Source organism: Giraffa tippelskirchi, chromosome 8, assembly GCF_054371585.1.
Source record: "Giraffa tippelskirchi isolate mGirTip1 chromosome 8, T2T-mGirTip1v1.2.pri, whole genome shotgun sequence".
In the NCBI taxonomy this organism is placed as follows: domain Eukaryota; kingdom Metazoa; phylum Chordata; class Mammalia; order Artiodactyla; family Giraffidae; genus Giraffa; species Giraffa tippelskirchi.
The window spans coordinates 89148707-89163874 of NC_137282.1; the positions used below are offsets into that span (position 1 = coordinate 89148707).

The 15168-nt window shown below is 39.0% G+C and overlaps 1 protein-coding gene across 1 annotated transcript; it reads left to right on the forward strand.

Moving 5' to 3' along the window:
- Positions 1-859: 859 nt before the first annotated feature.
- On the forward strand, positions 860-12392 carry MRPS30 (mitochondrial ribosomal protein S30). The gene is made up of 5 exons (XM_081517696.1): positions 860-1456; positions 3299-3444; positions 4796-4901; positions 6683-6859; positions 8971-12392. Exons 1-5 carry the CDS (start codon positions 868-870, stop codon positions 9258-9260), a joined length of 1308 nt encoding a protein of 435 aa, XP_081373822.1. The 5' UTR covers positions 860-867; the 3' UTR covers positions 9261-12392.
- The last annotated feature ends 2776 nt before the right edge of the window (positions 12393-15168 follow it).

The following is a 15168-nucleotide window of genomic DNA, read 5'->3' on the forward strand; positions in this document are numbered from 1 at the left end:
CTTTTTGTTAATTATATCATTAAACAAACTACATATAACTAGCATAGAGATTGATATGGAATTATTTTCCTAAAATTTAGCACTAGTCATCTATGAGTGATGCTTTCATCATTTGAAAAGTAAGCATGTATCAAAAAACATGTTAGATCAGTATTTTCAATAACAGGTCTCAACCCCAAGAACTAAAATTGAAAAGTGATGTTATATCCAAAAACGAAACGAGCAAATTTAGCCAAGGGAAAGAGGTTTCGCTGTAGAATATTCCTAAAGTTGTTTCTGGCAAAAATTTTGCCCTGTTTCTAAACAGGCTGCTGCTGCTGCTACTAAGTCGCTTCAATCGTGTCCGACTCTGTGCGACCCCATAGACGGCAGCCCACCAGGCTCCGCCGTCCCTGGGATTCTCCAGGCAAGAACACTGGAGTGGGTTGCCATTTCCTTCTCCAGTGCATGAAAGGGAAAAGTGGAAGTGAAGTCGCTCAGTCGTCGACTCTTAGCGACCCCATGGACTGCAGCCTACCAGGCTCCTCCGTCCATGGGATTTTCCAGGCAAGAGTACTGGAGTGGGGTGCCATTGCCTTCTCTAAACAGGCAGAATCCCCTATTTAAAAGTTTCACTCCTCCCCGCCACATCTCTGAAAACCTATCGGTGCAGGAGTTCGTCCTTTCAACAACACTCCCAGGTTCACGGAAAACGAAGCTGTAGAAGCTCTCTGATTGGCTAATAAGTGAATGACGTAAGGTTTCTCAAGCCCACTAAGAACCGTCCGCCCCAAAACTGGCTCAGATTCTGCCTTCTGATTGGTCCTTACGGCAAGAAGGCAGGGTCAATTACTAAAGTTGACCTCTGGGGCGGAACCCCAGGAAAAGATGGCGGCGACCAGGTGCTGGAGGCCTGTGCTCCGTAGTCCAGGGCTGTCATTGCACACCGCGGCCGAGGCCGCCGTCACGGCTCCAGAAGTGACCGGCTCAGATGTCAAGGCGGCCCCAGTCGCGCGCTACCCGCCGATAGTGGCCTCCCTAACTGCCGACAGCAAGGCGGCACGGCAGCGGCGAGTGGAGCGATGGCAGGCCACGGTGCACGCGGCCAAGTCGGTGGACGAGAAGCTGCGAATTCTTACCAAGATGCAGTTCATGAAATACGTAGTTTACCCGCAGACCTTCGCCCTGAACGCTGACCGCTGGTACCAGAGCTTCACCAAGACCGTGTTCCTGTCGGGGCTACCGCCGCCGCCTGCCCAGCCAGCTCGGGAGCCCGCGCAGGGTCTGGACCTCGCTGCCCTGCGCGCCGCCGCCTGTGACTGCCTCCTACAGGAGCACTTCTTTCTGCGGCGCAAGAAGCGTGCTCCCATCTACCAGGAACGCTACGCCGTCGCCTCACCCTTCTTGAACCAACTGGTAACTTCCCTCACCGGTTTACTCAGCGCTTACAATCCCGTCCTGGCTGCTGCCGCCCTCGGTGAGCCTTGGGCCGCCTTTAGGGGCGGGGGAGGTGGGGATAGTTAAGGGACCGTGGGTGCGTGCTTGCGTGCTAAGTCGCTTCAGTAATGTCCGACTCTTTGCTGCCTCATGGCCTGTAGTTCGCCAGGCTCCTCTGTCCATGAAATTTTTCAGGCAAGAATACTGGAGTTGGTTGCCGTACCCTGCTCCAGGGGATCTTCCCCTCCCAGGGATGGAGCCGGCTCTCCTGTCTTCTGTATTGGCAGGCGGGTTCTTTACCACTAGCGCCACCTGGGAAGCCTGGTAAGGCATCTCTGTGGGCCACATTTGCCCCCTTTTCATTTCTTTCTGCTTCGTCAGTTCTTTCGCAGTCCTTTCGCTGCTAGCTAGGGTCTGCGTCCGGAGACAGGGTTGCCCTGTCTGTGCTTCCACTTACTAACTGTACTGCTTAGTGAAGGTCCAGCCAAATGGAAGAGTAGTGTTGGTTAAGAGAAGGGACTCCTAAGAGAGCGGGACAGACCTGGGGTTGCTTTTTGGCTCTTCGACCGAAAAGTTACTGACCTTTTGGCGGTTTATAAACCGGTTTTGGCCTAGTTTTTCCTCATTTTCAAGGTGAGAATACGATAATAGTACTACTTGGTCATAGAACTGTTAAGATTAAAGATGGTATTGATTAAAATACCTAATGTATATTCAGTACTTTCTGTATGCCTGACCTTGTTCTGTATTTTCTATGTGCCAAATTTAATCCTTAAAATAACTTTACAGTAGGTAGCACTGTTCTCATAAAAGCCAAACAAACCCAAAGCACAGAGTCATAAAGTGTATTTAGTCAAAGGACCTATTGCTGGTAGATGTGGAGGACAGGCTTCAAACCCAGTCATTTTGGGTTTCCAATAAACAGTCAGCAACTTCTGTTTTACTGTTAAAAGCAGGCTTGAAAAATAATTAGTGGATAGTATTTTAAATCTCAGTGTTTCTGAGGCGTTCATGATTTTGTATCTGCCACCCCTGTAGGTATCTTAATAAATATTTATTGAATTGATGTTACTATGACTGTAGGTATATGTTCAACTGAGTCTTGTAGTGTGCTTCTTACTTCCCTGCCAGTTGGGAATGAAGTGGTCTCCAGGGAATCATCAGACTTTTGCTCATGATTGATGGTCTGGGAAAGTTGACTTAATCTGCTCAAGACCTAGGTTCCTCTTGTATGCCTTTGAGAGTTATTGTGAAGATTGAATTAGTAATTCATAAGACAGCTATCGGAGAAGGCAGTCCTCTTGCCTGGAAAATCCCGTGGATGGAGGAGCCTGGAAGGCTGCAGTCCATGGGGTCGCTAGGAGTCGGACAAAGACTGAGCAACTTCACTTTCATTTTTCACTTTCATGCCTTGGAGAAGGAAATGGCAACCCACTCCACTACTCTTGCCTGGAGAATTCCAGGGACGGGGGAGCCTGGTGGGCGGCCGTCTCTGGGGTCGCACAGAATCGGACACGACTGAAGTGACTTAGCAGCAGTAGCAGCAAGACAGCTATGACTCTTACTAAACTTTTTATATCTGGTGAGTGAGATTGCTGTTGCTCTTATTTTGTGTTTATTCTAACTGAGAAACTTCTTTGGTCACAATGCTTTAATGTACTGTGGCACAGGTAGATAATAACAGTTTAAGCATTATGTTTATGTTGTGATCGTTTAAGTTATCACATAATGCAAACTTTAACTTACACCCAAAGAGTAATTTTTGGTGTATTTTCAATTAGCACAGTTGTTCTTGAATTCTGTATTGCTGAGCCTGGTATTCTGAGAATAACTAGATTTATTCAGATTATCAGATAAAAATGTTTTAAATATCTTTTGATAGATTGTAACCGCCCAGTTCACTTCTACTGGTTGCGAGGTGAAGAAATTATTCCTAGTGGTCATCGGAAAGGTCGAGTTGATGCTGTGCGATACCAAATAAACGATAAACCACACAACCAGATTCGAATATCCAGACAACTCCCTGAGGTAAGGATGTATTGCTTATGCGTCTGCTGACAGTTGAAGAGGAAGTATCAGCATGCTAGGTCAGTGGTCCCTTACTTTTTTGACACCAGGGACTGGTTTTTGTGGAAGACAGTATTTCCCTGGACTTGGGGCAGGAGTTGGTGGGGAATGATTTCAGAATGATTCAACTGTGTTACATTTATTGTGCACTAAATTTCTGTTATTATTGCATTGTGATATATAATGAAATAATTATAGAACTCACCATATTGCAGAGTCAGTGGGAGCCCTGAGTTTGTTTGCTGCAACTAGACAGTCCCATCTGGGGGTGATGGGAGACATTGCCACCAAAAGTATGTTGCTTATGTCCTATCTACTCTGTAATCTCGTTTTGCCTACTGTCACTGCAGAAAACCCTGCTTCACAAAGATAGGATATTGGAAATGGAAGTAGGCTTTTCAGTGCTTTTGTGGCAGTTTGATATTCTGCCTTGACTAAACATATGGAGGTTTGAAGTTGTCTCAAACATACTTTTAAGATCACTGTTGTTTGTGATCTCAAGCAGTATTGTGAGCAGCGGGGAGCAGCTGTAAATACAGACAAGGCTTTGCTCACCTGCTGCTCACCTCTTGCTTTACAGCCTGGTTCCTGACAGGCCATGGACCTGTACCTGTCCATAGCCCAGGAGTCGGGGACCCCTGTGCTAGGTAATGGGTTAGGAAGGATAAAAAGCTTTGGGTAGAGCCCTTTCCTTTCAAGTGTATTTGGAGTACATCTCATCTGAAATGCATTTTCAGCTTTTTAATTGTATATTCTACAGAGGTCAGATAATCATTTTAAGTGAGGTTAAGGCATCAGTTTATACCACCATACAAATCTTCTCATTTTCTGAATATAAGAATACTGATGATAGTTTATGATTATAATTTATAGTGAACTATCCTATCTCATTATAAATCGAGGCATTTTTACAGCTACAAGTATTCATTTTACAGGTATCCAGTTCTTTTGGAGAAAACAAATGTATTCTGAATGTTATCTGTTTTGTCCATTCAAGAGGTTGGCACATTTCTTCTGCAAAGGTCCAAATAGTAAATAGTTTAGGCTTTAGGGGCCATAAGTTTCTGTTGCATTCTCAGTTCTTATCATGTAAAAATAGCCCTGTACCATATGTAAATGAATTTACATGACTGTGTTCCAGTAAAACTTTATTTGGAAAAACAGTTAGCTGGCTAGATTTGGCCCATCTTTAGATGGTAGAGTTTAATCATTTTGTAAAAGCATCTCATTTTTAAGATTTTTAACTGTTAAGAATGTGAGTAAATATATGCTAGTGTTGCTGTGAATTTACTTATGACTTTTTTCTTTTAAGTTTGTGCCACTGGATTATTCTGTACCTATAGAAGTCCCTGTTAAGAATTGTAAGCCAGACAAACTCCCATTATTCAAACGGCAATATGAAAATGCCATCTTTATTGGTAAGTTTCTCCTTTAATAAATGTGTTCAGAGTGTCCTGTGCAAATTTGCATAATTAATTTTTGATGACCAAGAAGTTCAGCCTATCCATGAACAATGTAACTCATCTCAAGTTGCAACATGCCTGAAAATTGAAAGAAAATATTCTTTCAGCTTCAGTTCAGTCACTCAGTCGTGTCCAACTCTTTGCGACCCCATGAACCACAGCACGCCAGGCCTCCCTGTCCATCGCCAACTCCCGGAGTCCACCCAAACCTATGACAGTCGAGTCGGTAATGCCATCCAGCCATCTCATCGTTTGTCATCCCCTTCTCCTCCTGCCTTCAATCTTCCCCAGCATCAGGCTCTTTTCCAATGAGTCAGCTCTTCGCATCAGGTGGCCAAAGTATTGGAGTTTCAGCTTCAACATCATTCCTTCCAATGAACACCCAGGACTGATCTCCTTTAGGATGGACTGGTTGGATCTCCTTGCAGTCCAAGGGACTCTCAAGAGTCTTCTCCAACATCGCAGTTCAAACGCATCAATTCTTTGGCGCTGTGAGCATTAGGATGCATGTATATTTTGAAATTAGAGTTTTCTCCAGATGTGTGCCAAGGAGTTGGACTGCTGGGTCACATGCTAGTTCTGTTCTTAATTTTTTAAGGAACCTCCATGCTGTTTTCTATAGTGAATATATCAATTTACATTCCCACCAACAGTGTAGGAAGGTTCCCCTTTCGCCACACCTTCAGCATTTGTTGTTTGTATATTTTTTTGATGATGGCCATTTTGACTGGTTTGAGTGGTACCTCATTGTAGTTTTCTTTTACATTTCTCTAATAATTAGTGATGCTGAGGATCTTTTCATGTGACTTTTGGCCATCTATATGCCTTTGTTGGAAAAATGTCTATTTAGGTCTTCTAGTTTTTGATTGGGTTATTTGTTTTTTGATATTGAGCTGCAGGAGCTAATTGTTTATTTTGGAAATTAATCCCTTTAGTGCCACTGAACTGTACAGTTAAACATGGTTAAAATAGTATATTTTATATTATGTGAGTTTTACCATAATTTAAGAAGCATAAAAAATAGTTATACATGTTATGCTTTGTTGATTTGTTATTTATATGGAAAAGTGTGTTTTTTCAAAAATGAAAAAGTGTAGAACTGAATTTGAGGTAGCGATTGACTTTTTTCAACAAAAGCCTCCCATTTGTGCAACACACTGTGATAACCATCAGGAATATAAAAATTAATCTGCCCTCATGCAGCTTATACTTTGGCTGTTTTTTCTCTCTTTATTAATTCCTAGCTGATGAGAAACATTTTTAAGAAAGCAGCTATATGCTGGTCCTCCAGAACTGTTTTATCAGTCCTCTTTCAATCACTCTAGTAGTCTTGGAGAGTGAATTGTGGGGAAATTTTGGTTGAGAAGACTTTCCACTAAAATCAAGAATGTCGGCATTATAAAGGAAGTTTTTAAAGTTATGAAATGTTTGCATTCTTCGGTGAATATGACCAGGAGACTAACAAAGTTCCCAACGATGACCAAGGAGTTTGAGAAAACTGACATAACAGGGAATTATAAATTTTACATATATTCTTTTGACTGATGATAGCTGGCAGATTGTACTTTCAGGTGAAATTTTTTATAAACAAGAAGTAAACCAAGCTTTCCATTCATGTATTTTTGAGTGCTGATCACATAATGAGTAGAGGAGATACATGTGTTTAAGTAAATACTGAGAACGTGTTTCTAGATTCCTTGTGCATTTCACCTGAAATGTTTTTATTTTACTCTCAGGCACAAAGACAGCAGATCCACTCTGTTATGGACATACCCAGTTTCATCTGCTACCTGACAAATTAAAAAGGGAACGGCTTTTGAAACAAAACCGTGCTGATCAGATAGAAGTCATTTTTAGAGCTAATGCTATTGCAAGCCTTTTTGCTTGGACTGGAGCACAGGCTATGTATCAAGGTAAAACTAATTTTATGGCATCAATGTTATTGGAAGACATTTTAAGAATTTAGCAGGTCAAATTATTTTCTTTGGGTTAAAACATAGGTAGAATCTTAACATTTTGAAAACTTGCATTAGCACACAATGCAGTTGTTTTAAAATCCATAATTAAATATTTTACATTTGTATTGATTAGTGGCACTTTGGTAGTTACCCTCATCTTTTACTTTGACCATTTTTGTGTGAATGCATTTTTTTCTGATGATATTCTCAAACATTTCAAAGACTAGCTAACTGAATCAACTCTGGATGATAACAGCTTTCTGAAACTAGAAAATGAACTGCTTTCATTTATTAAATTGTAGATTAAATCACAGTTATCATGTATAATTTCTTTGAGGACCATATCTAGGGTGTAGATTGGGAGACAGTTCATTAAGTTAATGGCTTATGGTTTTTGCATACCAGGCACTGTTGGCTTTGGAAATATAGTGTTGAATGAGAGAGATCCTGCTTTCCTGGAGCTTATATTATAGTAGGGATAGTAAAAGATAGTAAACATGTAGTGTTTTTGAAAGTATTAATCACGTCAGTCATATCCAGCTCTATGTGACCCTATGGACTGTAGCCCGCCAGGCTCCTCTGTCCATGGGGATTTTCCAGGCAAGAATAGTGGAGTGGATAGCCATTCCCTCCTTCAGGGAATCTTCCAACTAGTGGTGATGATCTGAAGAGACTATACTAGATGAAGGGTGGAATGTGCATAGGGTGCACGTATAAACGAGGCATGGGGCAGAATCACTTTAGACTTTTAGAGTTAATTCAGGGGAGGTCTCTAAAGATTTTCATTTGAACAGAGACCTGAAGGATGAGGAGCTGCCTCTGCATAAACTTATGGGAAGGCCACTTCCAGGCAAAGGGAATGACAGGTGGCTCTGAGGTAGGAACAGACTTAAAGTGTCTAAGGAACGGCATGAAGCCTGATGAAGAAAGGGAGTAGGAGAATGAAGATAGGAAGCTGGAGTGAGATAGAGGAAGCTGGAGGCATGTCACAGAGGACTTTTAGAGCCTATTGTGAACCACTTGACTTTTGTTACAAAACCAGAAGTAATATGATGCATACCTAGGTTGCTCCTACTCCTATATAAACATCCAGGAGGAGTTTTAACAGTGATTTAATTATTGCCAGGCTCACCTTTTTTTCCCCTTGTATATGTATTTTTAACCTCATACTCAAAATTGTTGACTTACGTCTTTATAATAGAACTAAATAGATAAGAGTAGGAAACAAGTAGACAATCAGAAAAATTAAGAGGAAACTTTCTTGAAGATGTTAGAATGGCATAGTTTATTCATAAAAAATAAAGTACTTCTTTTTATATTATTCTGTATTTTAACAATACTGTTTATTGGCTATCTTCATTAAAGTTGATATAAAATATATATGTGGCAAAATTTACAACTTACTGCGTGGCCCTTGAATTTAAAAGTATTAAAGCCAGTCAGCCTGTACCAAGAAACAGCCAGAAAATTTGAATAATAAAGATATTCAGATATCCTGGAACCTTATGATGACATAAAATACACTAGGCAAAATGAAAACAACTCATAAAACCGATTTTGAATTATAAATTAAGACATAGAATTCATCTAATAACTACATGGTTGAAGTTCTTAGAAAGTCAAGGGTTTTTCTGAGGGCTTTTTTTTTTTTTGTAGACTTGGTTAAATAAATGTCTGTAATGGTTATTGGGTGGTAGATGCTGCTGGTATAAGGGAAATTTGAACATATTTAGGGTTGGTGAATAATGATGTGGAGACATCTGCATAAATGGAGCTCACTTCTCTTCTTAGATAAAGTGAGTTAAGGTTGAAATCTGATGAAGTCCAAAGTTGTTGAAAAAGTGTATCATGAACTTTGGGGATCCTAGAAGGAAGGAAATAGTTCTTGATGCAGAAATGGAATATAGGATTAGGATGGAGAAGATAGCAGAAACACTGAGATCTTTAGAAATTTGGTAGGTAAAATATCCAGGTTATAGGAGGTATTTTGTGTCCTCTAGTATGTGTATTTTGTTTTGGTAAAATATATTCTATATATAAGTTTCAGCATAACTTTTCTTCTACAGGATTCTGGAGTGAAGCAGACGTTACTCGACCTTTTGTCTCCCAGGGAGTGATCACAGATGGAAAATACTTCTCCTTTTTCTGTTACCAGTTAAACACTTTAGCACTGACTGCACAAGCTGATCAAAACAACCCTCGTAAAAATATATGTTGGGGGACACAAAGTAAGCCTCTTTATGAAACAATCGAAGATAATGATGTCAAAGGTTTTAATGATGACGTTTTACTTCAGTTAGTTCACTTTCTACTAAATAGACCAGAAGAAGACAAAGCACAGCTGTTGGTAAATTAAGAAAAAATATTTGCTTTGGGACTTTGGGAATACTTAAATTTCACCAGAGGAACCATAAAAGGAATTTTGGTAATGAGACTTCTGTCAAATATTAAATACATTGATTTTGAGACAAATGTTTCTTTACGTTAACCTGTGATTAGACCTTTCATTCTGCTCAAAATACATCCCTAAGAGATTTAATTTTAGATACAGTATGTTGATTAAAAATAATTTCATTCGTATGTGACTAACTGATGAGACTAATTGAATAATCTTCAATACTTGGTGTTAATTGTGTGTGTGTAAGCACATATCACTTACTGCATACCACTCACTGCATGGCAGGCCAGTAATCTGAGAGACAAGGAGTTAGGGCAAGGAAAAATGACTTTATTTGGAAAGCCAGCAAGCCGAGAAGATGACAGACTAATGTCCTAAAGAATGATTTTAATTTGAGGTAGAATTTTAGCTTTTATGCTAGGGAAGGAGGTTGGGAAGCAGGGTGCTGGATGAGCTTGTGGACCTTCTTCTGATTGGATGGTAATGAGATAATCAGGTGGTATTTTGGGAGTCAACATTATCAACCTGATTCCAACCTGACTGGGGTCTCAGAATATTAACAATAACCCTCAAGGAGGAACTAAAAGTCTTTGACTTTGTTTTATGACTATTTTATTTTGTCTTCAGTTCATTCACTCAGTCGTGTCCAACTCTTTGCGACCCCATGAACCGCAGCATGCCAGGCCTCCCTGTCCATCACCAACTCCCGGAGTTTACCCAAACCCATGTCCATTGAGTCGACGATGCCATCCAAGCATCTCATCCTTTGTCGTCCCCTTCTCCTCCTGCCCCCAATCTTTCCCAGCATCAGGGTCTTTTTCAAATGAGTCAGTTCTTTGCATCAGGTGGCCATAAGTATTGGAGTTTCAGCTCAACATCAGTCCTTCCGATGAACACCCAGGACTGATCTCCTTTAGGATGGACTGGTTGGATCTCCTTTCTGTCCAACACCACAGTTCAAAAGCATGAATTCTTCGGCGCTCAGCTTTCTTAATGGTCCAACTCTCACATCCATACATGACCAATGGAAAAACCATAGCTTTGACAAGACAGACCTTTGTCGGCAAAGTAATGTCTCTGCTTTTTAATATGCTATCTAGGTTGGTCATAACTTTCCTTCCAAAGAGTAAGCGTCTTTTAATTTCATGGCTGCAGTCACCATCTGCAGTGATTTTGGAGCCCCCAAAAATAAAGTCAGTCACTGTTTCCACTGTTTCCCCATCTATTTGCCATGAAGTGATGGGACCAGATGCCATGATCTTAGTTTTCTGAATGTTGAGCTTTAAGCCAACTTTTTCACTCTCCTCTTTAACATTCATCAAGAGGCTCTTTAGTTCTTCGCTTTCTGCCATAAGGGTGGTGTCATCTGCATATCTGAGATTATTGATATTTCTCCCAGCAATCTTGATTCCAGCTTGTGCTTCTTACAGCCCAGTGTTTCTCATGATGTACTCTGCATATAAGATAAATAAGCAGAGTGACAATATGCAGCTTTGATGTACTCCTTTTCCTATTTGGAACCAGTGTGTTGTTCCATGTCCAGTTCTAACTGTTGCTTCCTGACCTGCCTACAGGTTTCTCAAGAGGCAGGTCAGGTTGTCTGGTGTTCCCATCTCTCAGAATTTTCCACAGTTTATTGTGATCCACACAGTCAAAGGCTTTGGCATAGTCAATAAAGCAGAAATAGGTGTTTTTCTGGAACTCTTGCTTTTTCGATGATCCAGCGGATATTGGCAATTTGATCTCTGGTTCCTCTGCCTTTTCTAAAACCAGCTTGAACATCTGGAAGTTCATTATTCATATATTGCTGAAGCCTGGCTTGTAGAATTTTGAGCATTACCTTACTAGCGAGTGAGATAAGTGCAATTGTGCAGTAGTTTGAGTGTTGTCTTGCCTATTTTTGCTTGTTTCTGCATTGTCTCGTTTCTCTGATTGAATTTGCTCTTTGGAACTCAGGGAAGGCCTTGGAGGCTAAGGCTTTTCTATAAATAAGAGATGGGGGATATAGGAGTTCTGTCCCCTGGAAGACTCCACAGGTCCTGCTCCATTTTCTGTGGTTTTAAAAGTAATATAAAGACAGTAATTCAAATGCTTGAGAATATGTACTTTTTTTTTCTTTTTAATATTTTTGTAATAACATGGCACAGAGTTTCAGATCCCTACACAAACCCCTCCAAAACATGAACAATATTTTGCACAAATAGGAAACTGGCTCAAGGGAGTTAAAGTGACAGTAATAAGATTTCACAGATGATGAGTAATATACCTGATGAATTATATGCAACTTAGGTTCTTAGACCTTAGAAGTGACATTGATATATTTCTGCTAGTTTCATTTTGTTCTGTCCCAAAGATTGGGAAACTAGGTTTGTTATGTTTCAAAATCAGTTGTCAGTTGGTAAAATTGTTATTCTTGCTAATAATTAAGGTTCATCCAAAAATCACCTTTGTTGTTGCTGTTGGGTTTTTTTTTTTTTTTTTTTTTGGCCATGCTGTGAGGCATTCAGGATCTTAGTTCCCCAGCCAGAATAGAACCTATGTCTGCTTGCAGTGGAAGCATGGAGCTCTAACCACTGGAATGCCAGGGAATTCCCCTAATTACATTTGTATAACCTTGCTAACACTTAATATTTTATGAAACCTCTTTACTGTAGTTAATGACAAATGCTATTTTTTCTTTCTTCTTCCTTCCCTCTTTTCCTCCCATTCTTTCAAGACAGAGGTCTTGGAAATGGACAAAGTTATATGAGTTAGCTAGAAGAGATTATTTAATGCAAATGATTGCTAAACTGTAAGAATAATGTTTGAAAGTTGTGTTAATAATCCATTTCAGCCAAGTGCCTACTTTGTGACGCATTGTGCTAAGTGTTCCAGCTTTACTTTCATTTTTTTGCAGAATGCCATGTATTTTCATTCCACCAGTCTTTTATTTAATCTGTTTCCAAAGCTTGGAATATTGTTTCCTACCCTTGGTCCTGTTTATTCCAACTTGGATATTGCATTCTAATTCATCCTTCATGAAAAAAAAAAATGCAAGTGTAGAGGGCACAACCTTATCAAGCTCCAAATAAAATATCTCTTGGTCTGGGCTCTCACTTTCTAACTAATTGAACCTTGGACAATTTCAGTTACCATCCTTGATTTCTGCTTCCATAAAAGAGTAATCTCACAAACTTGTCTAAACAGAGTGCATTTAATTGTCCCATCCATTGCATACTTCTCCCTCTATGGTAGCACCTGTTTTACTCTTTCACAACATTTTTTCTCATTACAAATGGTGTAGAACACACATATTACACATACACACCTATGCATACATGTCAGGACTTCATATAGCTCTTACTGTATTCTAGAGCATTGTTTAGATACTTTATTGATATCAAATCATTTAATCATCAAAAAATATTGTGAGCTAGGTACTGTTATTCTCATTTCACAGATGTGTTACATAGAGAGCACAACAACTTATTGAAGGTCACACAGCTAGAAAGAGACAGGATTAGAATTTGAACCAAGGTAGTCTGTCTGAGTCCAGAGTCTGTGGTAGATATTCTCCAGTAATACACTATAGATCTAGTCAGTGCTACAGCAGTATATCAGTGGTATAAATTCAGATAAAGGAAATGTTAATTCTGACTGACATGGATCCTAGGAACTTTCCTTGGAGAAAGTAGCATTTGAATTGGTTCCTGATAGATGGCATTTTCCAAAAACAGGAGGAAGAGTAAGTGGATAGATCTGTGAATGAAGGTGAAAAGTTCCAGATTTACCTGGGAATTTGGTGTTTACTTGGTTTACCCCAAATTGGGTGTTTTCTAAAAGCATTTCCAGAAAAAAGTTGTTTACTAAGAAACAAAATCTAATAGGTGTCATATTTGCATATAACACTGAACATTAGGGAACAGTGTAGCATTGCTAAGTCGCTTCAGTTGTGTCTGACTCTTTGTAACCCCATGGACTGTAGCCTGCCAGGCTCCTCTGTCCATGGGATTCTCCAGGCAAGAATACTGGAGTGGGTTGCCATTTCCTTCTCCAAGGCATCTTCCTAACCCAGGGATCGAACCTGAGCCTCTTACTTCCCTATGTTGGCAAGCGGATTCTTTACCACTAGTGCCACCTGGGAAGCCCCAATATATAGATAGTTTAGGACACTTGAAAAAATGTCAGAACATTCAAGTCTCTTACAGATTTATTAAAAATGTAGTTGATTAGCACATGATTTAATAGAGGAACCAATGAATGGAGAATTCAAAATGAATAAATGTAATGAGTATACAAAGTCATACTAGGCAAAAGTAAACATCAAGCAGGGTGAGCACCTAAATTTCAAACAATTCAAGGCAACAAAAAGAATCTAGTGTTAAAATGTCATTTTGTGTTACAGATTGTAATCAATGTGTGAAATGTTAGTCTTAAGAAGTTGAAGTAACTAAAAATGAGGAATAATTAGTAAAGTTGACTTAATAAAATTTGGTATCTTACAAACAAAATAGATCTTTTAAAATGTCATAAAATATCTATACAAAATTGTTTAGTAGACCACAGAAAGTGTCAGAAATTCTTAAAAACAGGAATCATACAAGTCATGAACTCTGCATCACAGTATATTCAGAAATTGCTAATGTAGTTTTAAATCGGAGACACCTAATCATTTGGAAGTAAAACTATATACATAAATGGTTACTGCTTGCACTGAATATTCAATATAAAACTCTCCTAGAGCTATATTACAGTCTAAAAATGAAAGCTAGTTATCTTACCTTTTCATTTTTGTCAGATGTGCTTTTATATGATCTGGACTATGGTACCTTTCCTATGTTTTGTACAAGAAAGCATTGTATTAGTGTAAGTAAAACTTTAGACTGAAATGCAAATCCTGCCTTTAAAAGCTAGTTGGATATAGCCAAAGTTATTTTGAATACATTTACTCCTAGGAATACATGAAGGTATGTAAGAGAATCACTGAATAAACATAACCCACCTTCTTTTTTGCAGTTGTCAACTTACTTTGCTTTAATACCTGAAAAAACTATTTTTCTATTAACACACATAGGGGAAAACCACGTACATTTTAAAAGATAAACATGAAGTACAAAGAAATGTTTACTAATCTCAGCTCTGGAAGAGCATCATAACCTTGCTTTACAGTCTTATATTTGAAGCCTGCTTACTAGTGTACTTAATGGCAAGTTTATAATGTTATGTGTTTATTTACAGTAAGGAAATAAAATCAGTATTTGCTAGAAGAGTTTTAAAAAACTAAAGAAAATCAGAAGAAAATTAAATGTAGAAGACAGTGAATTGAAAGAATAGACTTGACAAGTAAATGCAATAACTGGTTCTTTATCCTAACCCTCCAGTGTCAGGAAAAGAGTTACTATTCTAGCAAATCTAATCAAGAGGGAAAAAGGAAACATTTAGAATTGGAAAAGGGGAAAGTAATACACTTGATGGAGTCTCTAGATAGATAAGAAGATACTGTGTATAACAAACTTGGATATTTTCCCCTGAGAAATGAAATGATTGAGTAAAAATAGAAAACTTAAATGGACCATGGAAGAAATGGAAAATACTTCTAAGATACCCTCTGACAAGGCTTCAGAACAATACGGTTTATCTGAATTCTTTAAAATGTTCATGAAGTAAACTTAAAATTTGGAGTGCTACCCAATTCATTTTTATTAATTCATCGCAATTAAAAAAAAAACCCTCCAAAAATGCACATTTCTGTATAAATTTAGAAATCCTAAATAAAATATCACATTACTGAATTCAACAGTAATTTAAAAATCCACCCTCATAGGGTAGAGTTATGAAATTTGGTACTGGATTAATGTATGTAAATATGCTAATAGCAAACTTTAGT